Consider the following 13186-nt stretch of genomic DNA (forward strand, 5'->3'; position numbering starts at 1 on the left):
CCACAGCGCTGTAACAGACTCATTGCAAGTTATCGCAAACGCTTGATTGCAGTTGTTGCTGCTAAGGGTGGCCCAACCAGTTATTAGGTTTAGGGGGCAAACACTTTTTCGCACAGGGCCATGTAGTTTTGGATTTTGTTTTCCCTTAATAATAAAAACCTTCATTTAAAAACTGCATGTTGTGTTCACTTGTGTTATCTTTTACTAATATTTAAATTTGTTTGATGATCTGAAACATTAAAGTGTGACAAACAGGCAAAAAAAAAAAGAAATCAGGAAGGGGGCCAACACTTTTTCACACCACTGTATATATACACACACACACACACACTTTATACAAAACATTTGTGAGTCAATTGTGAGTCAACATATGAGTCATTCCTCATTCAACAACCTGGGATTATTAACAGCCAGGCCTTAAAACAAAAAGTCAATCTGTCCCTTAGTCTGTAATTTTGAGTGTTACTAAGATCAGGCTGGAGAGCCCATCGCAGACTGTGACAGACAGATGTTACTGCTCTTTATGAGGCTTGATGGATGGTGACGGATTGCTGCAGCATGTCAAGTCAAATACTGCATGCTGAACCAACCACTGTGGAAAGACTGGAAAGGCTTTTGACAATACACAGTCTAAAGTCTGTGTTCATTGTGCAGTGTATTCCATGTCACGTGAATCAGAAGTGGCCATAGTAAGCGTACTGTGTATAGAGGTTTTAGAACTGTGTTTTTCAGTCTGTAAAGGTGGACAGCTCAACCTCAGGTTACCTTTGGTTTCTGATGTTTTTTTGGGCTTGGCAGTAGTGATACAGATGTAAAAATAATGTGGATATGTCTTTAAACTTTTGATATTTTTTTCTCTTTTATGCCTTTCACCAAAAGGAAGGTTTCTTCTGAACAGATGGTCTGGTGAAATCTGTCTCAAGGAGACCTTGGCCAGGCAAAGACCCGCTGGCTTTTCTGTTTGAAGTGCCTTTCTGCCCCTCCTCAGGACCCATACACACACTTAAAGGGATAGTTCACCCAAAAATGAAAATTTCTGTCATCATTTACTCACCCTCATGTCGTTCCAAACCTGTATGAGTTGCTTTCTTATGTTGAACACAAAAGAAGATATTTTGAAGATTGCTGGTACTCAAACAGTTGGTGGTTGCCATTGACTTCCATAGTAGGAAAAAAAAATACTATGGAAGTCAATGGCAACCACCAACTGTTTGATTACCAGCAATCTTCAAAATATCTTCTTTTGTGTTCAACGTAAGAAAGCAACTCATACAGGTTTGGAACGACATGAGGGTGAGTAAATGATGACAGAATTTTCATTTTTGGGTGAACTATCCCTTTAATACACTGATGGAACTTATTCCTTCACGTCTTTGACAAGACCTGTACACAACTGCCAAATGTCTCCAAAACACATGCACACAGACTTTGACACATTAAATATCGGTAGGAATATAGTGAAACTTCATAACAACCATCATGAATAACTTTTATAAATATTGTCACATTCTAAAATGCTCAAAACAATAATTTTGGAGGAAAGAAAAGTTTGTAATAGTAATATTGATGACACAATCTGTGGTTTGCTTGTTGGTTATATTTTAGAAATACTAGGGCTTCAATGATGAGGGAAAAAAATGTCTTGTCTGTATTTAGTTTATAAATAAATTGGCTGATACAAAGGGTCCACCCACCCCCATTAACGGAAATATTTTATTTGATTTTATTTCAATTACCAATAACAACATTTAATAGCTTTAGCTTTAGTTAACAATAACACACTGGACTGGTTAGCGGCTAGGGTGAGATGCTGTAACATAGCCCTCAGTAGTGTGCATACATGCAACGCCACACAAACTTACACACGAGCACACACATTTTCACATACACACTGAATGGTAATAGTGATGAATATGTCCACTCCTCCAAGGTTGCCGCTGGCTGTATATTGCTGTGTAAAATAAAACGGCCCCCTTTTCCCTTACCTAACAACCCTCACTGCCATCACCCATCACAGCTTTAAACCAAACACCATAACCCCTTAATATTACAGCGACTTTGTGTCTTTTTTTTTTTACAAAATTTCTTAACGTATATCCATATTTAAAAGTTAGATCTTTACATGTAAGTCTAATTTGCATTTTTAAGCAGTTATTTTGCTATTTGTCTTGTCCTCTGGCAGTGGTGCTATGGGTTCTACCTCACTCACCAGCAGGGGCAGAGTGGATTTGAGTTCCTGTTCAAGACAAAAGATCTGAAGAAGAAATGGCTGGACCAGTTTGAGATGGCCATGTGAGTTTGAAACCCCAAATCACAATTTTGTCACCACCCTCATGTCGTCCCATACCTGAATGATTTTCTTTGCTCAGTGGAATTCAAAAGGAGAAATCTTGTCTTGCTCTTGTATGTGCAATGTCAATAAAGAAGAACCAGAGATTTCAAATTGAAAAAAAAAAACACAAAAGGTTTTGGAAGGCATAAAAGTTTAAGTTGAAGTCAGTTCAGTAATAATCTTCCTCTCCACTGAGCTGTTAACCGAATCATTGGGTCCATCTCTTTCAAATCATTTAAGAAACATACAACTTGTTAACTGAATCAACCAATTAATTTAAAGGAAAAATTCACCCCAAAATTAAAATTTGCTGTAAACAGACCATCAGGCCATCCAAGATGTATACGAGTTTGTTTCTCTCTCCTCTGTAGTGAGTGGGTGCCGTCAGAATGAGAGTTCAAACAGCTGATAAATGCATCACAATAATCCACAAGCAATCCACACAACTCCAGTGAAGTGAAAAGCTCAAAACAAAGTTTGTTATAAACAAATCCGTCGTTTTCAAAACATTGCTTCCGGCTTAATAGTCCTCTGTCCATAAGATTGCTTTCTCCAGGAAAAATGTCATCTGAATCAGGGGAGAAATATGCACAGATCAAGCAACGTTTACAGGCAAAAACAGTCCAAAACTGTAACACTCTGTGAATTCAGAATGGTTGAAAAGCAGATGCATGCAAGGGGTACTTTATTGAACTAGACTAACAATAATGCAAAGAGGGATATGAACACGAGAAACCAAGGAAAACCAGCTGAACATAATGTGAACGCATGTGACAACCATAGAGAAGACAACAACCAACCAGGAATATAAGACACACTGGATTTTATATACAAGGGCTAAGAGGGGGGAGCCAGGGTGGAGCAGGTAGAGCAGGGAGCCAAGGAAGAGCTGGGGACCACGGCAGAGATTGTGACCACAGCAGAGCCAGCAGAGATGACCACCAGGACGGAGCAGAAGACCACAACTGTGGAGATGGAAACCACCATGGTGGATCGGGTGGAGATGAAAACCACCATAGTGGGGCTGGTGGAGCTGGAGTCCAAAATGAACCGGACAGAGCTGAAAAGCACCAGGGTGGCGCCGGTGGAGATGACCACCAGGATGGAGCTGGAGACCATTGGGGTTAAGGAGACCACCACGGCAGAGATGGAGACCAAATTGGTGGGGCCGGTGGAGCTGGAGACCAAGATGGAGCTGCGACGAGGCAAATGGGGAGCTTCCGAAACAGCCTCTGGTGGGTGAAATCTGTGATCTCCAAGCTACATGAGCTTTAGCCCTATAGCCCTCCACAAAATAAATGCTTAGGGGAGTCTTGAGAATGATGATGACAAACTCAGAATTGCAGGAAAGCAGGAACTAAATGCAAGGGGTACTTTATTGAAATAGACTAACAATAACACAAAGAGGCATACAAACACAAACTACAGAGAAGACAACAACTACCCAGGAACAACAACATCATCATCATCATCATCTTCTTCTTTTTAATGGTGGGTGGCAACTAACATTTAAGGTGTATTTCTGCCACCTACTGTACTGGAGTGTGGGCCAGAAGTTTGCATTTTTGTTACTTTTTATTTTTTATTAAAAGAAAGAAACACAAAAAACACTGGTATTTATATACACACAGGGTCAGGGCTAACTATACACATCTGGAAAGACAATCAAGGGAACCAATCAACAAAAAGACTACATAGGGACAAGATCTGACACAGGAAACTGAAACACAACTTGAACATAAAAGTCCAACACAAGGGGATATATAACAAAAACAATTTTAAACAAATATGTTAGTGGATTTTGATGTGAGAGGACAACAGCGGATTGACTTTTTTACTGAAGGAAGCATTACTATGTATTATGGACATTATTATGGTATTATTGACCAAAAGTGATTGTTTAAAGTTAAAATGCGTTAATGGTGTATTTGTTTCGAACAAACACACAGTTTTTCACTTCACAAAATGTTAATTAATTGACCCATTCACCGCAGATGATCTCTTGGTGAGCAATTGATGTAATCCTAAATTTCTGGTAAATCTGTTCTGGTTTACAATCTCTTAATGGACCACTTTTATATGAAGGTGATTAAATGACAGATATTTCATTTTTAAATAAATATTTAAATGTGAAAATTTGAGGTGACCTTTCACACTGCAGTTAAAAGCTCCCTGGAATTTTGGTCAATGCAAATTACAGAATAGTGCACATGACAATAGGAATCTTTTTTTTTTTTAAGTTAGAAAGAGGAAATGTTTGCACACATTGTCTTATATTCAATATGGCATTCAACATTTTTATAATGATGTCATTTGATGTCAAGCAGCTTACTCTGTTCTAGTATGTGGTGACATCCTGCGCCTGGGATGCTGTTGAGATTTGACAGCACAATGTATTTACACTGGAAGAAATGAAAAGAGACTGAGAGGAAAACTCTCTAATTGGAAATTGTGTAGGTTAAAGAGGATACACTGTTCCTTGTGCTGAGAGTCTGTAATGATGTTTCCTCTCCCGCTTGATTTATATGTCATCCTTTAAAAATGAATTTCTGTACACTCACGTATACAGTACGTGTGGTTGACTGCGTGATGATGTGAAGGGTGCATTCAAACAACAAATTACACCTGCCGCATGCACACAGCACTCTTGATGCAAGAATCAATCTTAGAGTCGTTTGGGTAAAGAGCTTCCCCACTGCTCTGATTCGTGCCCGGAATCGGAAGGTCTGGTCCCGGCCCCGTGGGCCACAACATTCACCAACGCTTGGCCCCGTTCAATCTGGCCTCTTAAACATGCAGTTTAACTCACACAGTTAATTTGTCATATGCTCATTTTTCCAGTCAGCCAACTTTGCACCATTGTTTTACCATATTTCTGATTTCCCATTTCAGATCTAATATTCGGCCTGAGAATGCCACATTTAACTCTCACCACTTCAGGATGCACACTTTTGAGAGGGCCACCAGCTGCAGCTCCTGTCATATGCTTCTCAGGTGAGCTGACTTTGCACTTCTGAGACCTTTTGTGTGCTGGAATAAATTAGTCAATATTAACTGATATTAACCAGTCAGATCATTAATATGGTGTTTAAAGACCCTGTGAAATCAGTTTTCTGTCCTGTTGTCTGTGCCTTCACAGTCTCACTTTATTGGACAAAAATTAGTTGAAAAATATGCAACATAAAACATTTTGCTCCATTTTTGTCAGAGAAAACATATTTTAAATCTGTATAAATCATCTAAAATATACGTTTGATATGTTGGTAGCCTTAAAGTTTAGAAGAAGTCTCTGTTTTCATGCATGGATGAATTATTAACAAAAGCATCCATAATATGCATTTAGAAAACAGAATTTTCATTTCATGCCAACTTTGAAAGGATAGTTCACACAAAAGTCATCATTTACTCACTCTCATGTTGTTCCAAACCCATTTTGTTCATCTTCAAAACACAAATTAAGCTATTTTGAATTAAACCTGTGAGATTTCTGTCCCTTTACTGACAGTCCAAGTAACCAAAACTTTGGTAATTCAAAGATTGTAATAAGTAGTCCACATAATTCGAAGGATGTAGTCCAAGTCTTCTGTATAGACATGATCACTTTATATGCCCGTCAAGCAAGTAGGGTTGAGCTTCTGTATGTTCTGCTGTATTTCATGAGCTCTATGTATGTGCATTGATCAGTGTTTTTATGTAAATAAAATCATAAATTTAATCTATTCGTCATACAGTGTGGTCATGTCTCTTCAGAAGACTTGGATTAAATGTAAGATTCATTACATTGCAGATTACTTTTACAATGTTTTTATACATTTTTTTTCTAAATCGTCAAAGTTTTGTTTACATTAACTTTCAGTGGAGGTGCAGAAATCTCCTAGGGTTTATTAAAATCTTCATTTGTGTTTTTAAGTTGAACAATAGTTTTACAAATTTGGAACAACATGAGTAATCTGCAAATATGTCAGAATTTTCATTTTGGGTGAGCTATCCCTTTAAAGCTAAATGGCATAAACTGAAAGCCACAAAACTTTCATGAGGTCTGTAATAGCCATCTATGCATGCAAATGAATGAAGCATTGACTCCATGACCCCATGATCCTTCTGCTCTTCAGGGGAATTTTTAACCAAGGCTACCTTTGTCCTAAATGCGGAAATGGGGCTCATAAGGGTTGTCTTGGAAAACTAGGAGTCTGTGGAAGGGCAGGTAATGGTCAATAAAGAGCCTCTGCATTAACCAAGTTAGCATTTCGTAATTCACTGTTCAAAGAATTATATGTATTCCTGGAATTTACACCCAGATGATTTCAGATTCTTTTTCATGTCATACAGTATATATATATATATATATATATATATATAGGTGTTATTTTTAACTTGACATACAAAGCAAGAAATACAAAGCAACAACAACAATAATAGCATAATAAATAAATTATAATAAATAAAAGAAAAAAGTGTGAATTGTGTGCTCTGTGAATATTCCCTTAGTGTGGCTCTCTAGATGAAAGGCAACTAATTCAACTGTACTTACTTGCTAGAGAGGTCTATAATAGTCTTAACTTTAGACTCTAAATAATGCCACAGAATTGTACATGTACAGCCTTTTTGCTGTCTTTACAAATTTTCTTTTACTCTCTCATGATTTCAGGTGCTGCTGTTCAAAAAGCACAGGTGAAACCACAGACAAGTTCATCTAAATCTAAATAGTTTGTCCATACAGTACACTTCAAACATAACACATGCTATTTCCAGACTGTAATGTAAAATGATCTTTCTTTATCGATATTTGGAAGAATCCATCCTGGAGATTATTTTATAATGCTGTTTGAAGTGTTTTATTCTCATTTAAATTGATGTTCATTTTACTGACAGAATGCAGTCTTAAATAGGAATAACAGAATCGTTGTCAGTGTGTAAATTCATTTTGACAATATTTTTTACCAGTGTTGCAAAAAAACAGATAATAATAGCTGAGTGTGTTCATATTGCAGAAATGTAAAATGATCTTTCTTTATCGATATTTGGAAGAATCCATACTGGAAGATTATTTTATAATGCTGTTTGAAGTGTTTTATTCTCATTTAAATTGATGTTAATTTTACTGACAGAATGCAGTCTTAAATAGGAATAACAGAATCGTTGTCAGTGTGTAAATTCATTTTGACAATATTTTTTACCAGTGTTGCAAAAAAACAGATAATAATAGCTGAGTTTGTTCATATTGCAGAGAATCTGTTAATGATATTCTCTCCCTTCTCTTATTTCACAGAGAAAGACAACACCTAGGAAACAAGAAGACCCAGGTAGGTATCTTTCTCTTCAGCATGCTTCTGCATATAGACTGTGAAGTTCTCAAGACTGGTGTAAAACTCTTTTATATATTGTATTTTAAACATTTATTGTGTTATACATGGTCTTTTGCTCCCCATCATTAACCTTATTGTTGTTTATATGAGGAGGTTCATTCAGGTGCCAATTGCTGGGAGCTCAGGGAGTAATTCTTTGAATTCTGATCCATGTGGCCGTCCCAGATGATAACAACAAACCGCGTATCATCAGAATGATGATGAGGTTGAGGATTATGTCCATTATCATGCAATAATATTTGGGTAGTTGAAATACTTCGGGGAATGTTGTGCAGTGTATCATACTCCATCTAAAACTACTTTAAACAGCAATTATCATGCACTCGCTTTTATGACCTCAAATTAATACAGCATTTGTACTACTTTCAAATTCATTTGTCACACTGCAGGACTATTTAATAGAAACTAGCGAAGGCCAAAAATGGTGAGAAACTTAAAGAAATACATTTATCTAAATTGTAAACTATAGTGTTGGAAAAAAAGCCCATGCGTTATTCGTCAACTACACATTTACTAATTTTCTATTGAATTGCATTGTAGAATATTCTGTATATCACCAGTCATAATGATTCTCAGAACCATGTCACAAACCATATGATATATGCACATCCAAAAATAAAATGAGCAATCAGCTCAAAACATCACGTTTCTGGTATGAAAACAATGAAAGTAGTTTGAAAGTAAAGTTAGATGGCAGCTGTGTGCCAACTTATGTATTTTGTCATTCTCAGAAGAATTACTTATAAACAGTCAGGAGAGATTCTCATTTTCCTCCAAAAACACTGCCACATCATTTTATTTTCAGAATAGTGAAACTTCATGCTCAGCTTAAACAAGTGCTGATTTTCAAAATTGCTGCTGTTAGGTTTTGTTCTTCTGGGACTAAATAACAATCCTGAAGTGCTGAAGAGACTTTCACATGCTGTCGAGGTTGGAAGGGGTGTCTTCATGTTGATGGGAAGAAGTGGCCAAAAACAATATATTATAGAAACAGCACAAAATTACTTTGCTTATTTTATTGCTGTATGATTTGAATGATAAATTTCTGATTTAACAGAGTGTTTTGACCAACGTGTTGGTTTTAAATAAGCTCAAGTGTGCTGACAGCTGAAGTGATAGAAGCTCACAGTTGAAGCCGTTTTCTAATGTTTAGAAAAAACAGTTCTGGCACATTTGGCTGTGTTAATTGGAGCATTCGCTTCTACAACGTTGTACTTCTCAGTAACTGCAGCGAATTAAGTGCTTGTATTGAGAAAGTGTGATCTCAACACATTCGTAAATGGAATCTTTCTTCAGGATGTCTAATATTCACACCAGTTTCAGCAGGTGGAACATCCCCTTGATTCAGGCAGTTGATAAACTGAAGATAACAAGTCAAGTTATAAGTTATCCAAAAACATAACATGGGATATTCTCTTCTTCTTCTTTGATTTCATTCTCAGTTTCCTCACATGGATAGGTCGTTTACTGCAACACTTTTCTCTTCCACAGATCTGCTTTGAGACTGTACTGTACTTGTATGTTATGATTTAAGAATTTTGTCACAAATTTGACGCTCCTGGTGAACACCACATAAAACACCTGGGATGTCAAATATGTGTGATCCTTTTAGTTAGCTTCAGGCAAGGGCTGCTGAGCAACAGTCAAAGCTGCCAGGGTAAATTCATCGGGCTGTAATGGCAGGAAAACTCCTCCTCTGTGCTGTCCGACAGTCAGTAGTGGTCACATTACACTGTTATTGCCACTACTGTACCATATTATTGTTCACAATTCAGAACACCTCAGCTTAAACAGAGTATAGTTGTACATTAGGAAATCGATGTGTGTGTGCACAGGTTTAGGTAGTTTATGATGACACAAATTTGTATAATGACATGGCTTATATAAGCAAAGGTAATGAGCAACAGGTGAAAACAATCGGGCAATGGGTTATGGGAAATGAAGTCCAAGACTGAGTGAGGGATTGGGCCTAAGAGTTCAGAGACGGCCTCCATGGCCGTTACCGGAGAGGCTGAGAGCTCAGAGATGGCCTCCATAGCCAAGACAGGACAGACAGAGAGTTCAGGGACCACCTACTTGGCAGTGACAGGACAGGCAGAGAGTTCAGGGACAGCCTCCCTGGCCATGACAGGACAGGTGGGGAGCTCAAGGGTGACCTCTGTGGTTGAGAGAACAGGCAGGGAATTCACAGGCTGACATCAACTCAGTAAGAACTCAGAACTCAATCAGCTCTGGAGCTGACTCATGGACTGAAGCGGGCTCTGGAGCGGACTCATGGACTGGAGCATGGGATGGAGTGCCCTCTGGTGGTTATCAAGGGTACTCCAGCTGGTGATCGTGACATAGCCCCCCTCCTAATGAGCGGCTTCCAGATGCTCCTAAACAAGAAAAGACCAGGAGGGAGGTGAAGCAGAGGCGGAACAGTGGGAGGGATCGAGGGCCAGGCCCATGGACAGGAAGAGGAACTGCAGCCGGCAGAGCAGGAAGCCAGGGTGGAGCCAGCTGAACAGGAAGCCAAGGTGGAGCCGAAGACCACCAGGGCAGAGCAGGCGGAGCCGAAGACCACCAGGGCCGAGCAGGCGGAGCAGAAGACCACCACAGCAGAGCAGACGGGACTGAAGATCCCCACGATGGAGAAGATGACCTCCACAGCAGAGCAGATGGGACCGAAGATCCCCACGGTGAACCAGATAACCACCAGGGTGGAGCTGATGGTGCTGAGGGCAACTTCAGCGGAGCTGATGGCGCAGGGGACTACCAAGATGGCTCAGGCATACAGCGGGACGCTGCCTCAGAAGTGTGTATAACCCAGACACACAAAATGGCAACCACCATTTACTAGAAGGGCAGCGAAGGGTAGCAGAACCTCTGAGGTTGCCGGGCTTGAGAGTGCTGAGACAACTGGGATGCCTGCCGCCTGACATCAGCAGTGGGTCTGCCACACTGGACATCAGTCTCGGTTGCTATCATGAATCCGGTCCCTGCTGTTTCTCCCAATCGCCACCAGAGGTCTCCATCACCTTTTCCTTACCGGACTCCATCTCCCATAATACCCTCTGCCTAGGAACTGATTATGGACTCATCTCAGTGGGACTATTTAAGCTGCACTCATTCACACACACACACACACACACACACACACGGGGTTAAGTACTGTTTGCTCTGTTTCATGTTTTTTTGTGATTGTTTGGCCTGCCCTGACCATTGTCTGTTCTTGGATTACTCTTTTGTCTCACCCTGGATATTGTTTGCTGTTGTTTGACTCTGCCTGTTCTGACTACGCTCTATTAAATAAAGCCTCAGCTCCGTAACAGAATACTTAGCCATACCCGGGCTTTTTTCCACCCACTGAAAACTATACTCATCCGTGATGGTCCTCGAGGGGCACTCTATGAATTTTTGGATTATGCACTTTTGGCCAATACCAGCAAGCTCCGGCGGCTGCGGAGCTTGGCCCATCTTGGATTCCTAGTCTGGTTATCTCAAGCGATACTCTCAGCACTCCCAAGCCCAGTGGTCCCAACATCAGAGCCTCTCCACGTAATAGCCACCACTACAGAGCCTCTTCACATCACAGCTGCTGTTCCAGAGCCTCTTCACGTCACAGCTGCCACTCCAGATTCTCGTCCCGACATGGCCGCCAGTCCAGAGCCTCCAGCCGTCATGGCCGCCACGCTTGAGCCTCCAGTTGTCGTGGATGTCACGCCACAGCCTTCAACCATTACGGATGTCACTCCTGTGTTCCCGGTCATCGTGAACGTTGCATTTGAAGACACTCAGGCATTCCAAAGGCATTTGGGGCTGATGGCCAGTGTGGCAGATCCACCGCTCTGTGGTTGAGAGAACAGGCAGGGAATTCACAGGCTGACATCAACTCAGTCAGAACTCAGAACTCAATCAGCTCTGGAGCTGACTCATGGACTGAAGCGGGCTCTGGAGCGGACTCATGGACTGGAGCATGGGATGGAGTGCCCTCTGGTGGTTATCAAGGGTACTCCAGCTGGTGATCGTGACATAGCCCCCCTCCTAATGAGCGGCTTCCAGATGCTCCTAAACAAGAAAAGACCAGGAGGGAGGTGAAGCAGAGGCGGAACAGTGGGAGGGATCGAGGGCCAGGCCCATGGACAGGAAGAGGAACTGCAGCCGGCAGAGCAGGAAGCCAGGGTGGAGCCAGCTGAACAGGAAGCCAAGGTGGAGCCGAAGACCACCAGGGCAGAGCAGGCGGAGCCGAAGACCACCAGGGTCGAGCAGGCGGAGCAGAAGACCACCACAGCAGAGCAGACGGGACCGAAGATCCCCACGATGGAGAAGATGACCTCCACAGCAGAGCAGATGGGACCGAAGATCCCCACGGTGAACCAGATAACCACCAGGGTGGAGCTGATGGTGCTGAGGGCAACTTCAGCGGAGCTGATGGCGCAGGGGACTACCAAGATGGCTCAGGCAGAGCTGGAACCCACCACAGTGGATATGAGGGCCATCAAGGCGGAGCAGATGGAACTGCAATAGCGAGCACAGAGAGGTTAGAAATGGCCCCTGTGGCTGTACAGGACATTCAGAGAGTTCAGGAATGACTTTTATGGTTGTATCAGGTCAGACTAAGGCCCAATCCCAATTCTACCCCTTAGCCCTTCCCCTTTCCCCTACCCCTCCGTTTCGCGCATTCACGTGAAGGGGTAGGGGTGTTTCAATTCTCTTTTGGTTGGAGGGGTAGGGGTAGGGGAAGGGCCAGACAGCCCTTCAAACAAAGATTTTTCGGGACCACACTTCAAACGAAGGGATATGAATTATCTCAGTTTAAACTGGCTTCAAGGGCAACATGGCTGCCCGAGCGAACAAAAAGACACATAAATGTAAGCATTTTTGGCATTAATAAAGATTTTAACGAAAAGTAATCATTTGTTTTATGTTACATTCAATCGTGAGTTCATATTTATGGTCATGTTACTCAAAGAAATGTTTGCAAAAAATCGCTAATATTTGCTAACGTCATATCATTATAGACTGCACGATAGTGCCACAACATATTTTAATGTCTGATCAGGGCGATAACCACCGTAGACATTGAGGGGGGCTAGTCCCCCCAATAATTAGAAATCGCTAATCCCTTTTCTCAAATATTGCCAATTCGAGAGAGAGAGAGAGAGAGAGAGAGAGAGATGAAAGTTGCGTGTATGCGCGTCTGTGCGTTTCTCTTTTTAGAGTGAGTTTACTTAAAAAACAGCGATTTTATCCTCTCGTTGCTGGAAAATATAATGTAGCGATTCAGTATTTAAACTGTTATTAATAAAAGTCGAGGGGCAGTGTTGACAAGTTTCTTTGCTCCTGGATGTGTGAGCTGCGCGATCTCTGATATATATGTGTGTGTGTGTGTGTGTGTGTGTGTGTGTGTGTGTGTGTGTGTGTGTGTGTGTGTGTGTGTGTGTGTGTGTGTGTGTGTGTGTGTGTGTGTGTGTGTGTGTGTGTGTGTGTGTGTGTGTGTGTGTGT

The 13186-nt window shown here is 41.2% G+C and overlaps 1 protein-coding gene and 1 long non-coding RNA gene across 2 annotated transcripts in view; one reads left to right on the forward strand and one right to left on the reverse strand.

Annotated features, from left to right (window-relative positions):
• Nucleotides 1-4287, reverse strand: part of LOC107677862 (uncharacterized) — an 8648-nt gene extending 4361 nt beyond the window's left edge. Inside the window, exons 1-2 of the long non-coding RNA XR_001632892.1 lie at nt 4278-4287; nt 2123-2130 (exon numbers count right to left, since the gene is read on the reverse strand). This is a non-coding gene — a long non-coding RNA (uncharacterized LOC107677862). The remainder of the gene's footprint in view (nt 1-2122; nt 2131-4277) is intronic.
• Nucleotides 1-13186, forward strand: part of LOC107677852 (guanine nucleotide exchange factor VAV3-like) — a 50982-nt gene that overhangs the window by 18527 nt on the left and 19269 nt on the right. Inside the window, exons 15-19 of the mRNA XM_016472918.1 lie at nt 2183-2292; nt 5225-5326; nt 6445-6536; nt 6981-7003; nt 7602-7635. Coding sequence (XP_016328404.1) covers nt 2183-2292; nt 5225-5326; nt 6445-6536; nt 6981-7003; nt 7602-7635 — 361 coding nt within the window. The remainder of the gene's footprint in view (nt 1-2182; nt 2293-5224; nt 5327-6444; nt 6537-6980; nt 7004-7601; nt 7636-13186) is intronic.

Source organism: Sinocyclocheilus anshuiensis, unplaced genomic scaffold (genome assembly GCF_001515605.1).
Source record: "Sinocyclocheilus anshuiensis isolate Anshui unplaced genomic scaffold, SAMN03320099.WGS_v1.1 scaffold1299, whole genome shotgun sequence".
Classification (NCBI taxonomy): domain Eukaryota; kingdom Metazoa; phylum Chordata; class Actinopteri; order Cypriniformes; family Cyprinidae; genus Sinocyclocheilus; species Sinocyclocheilus anshuiensis.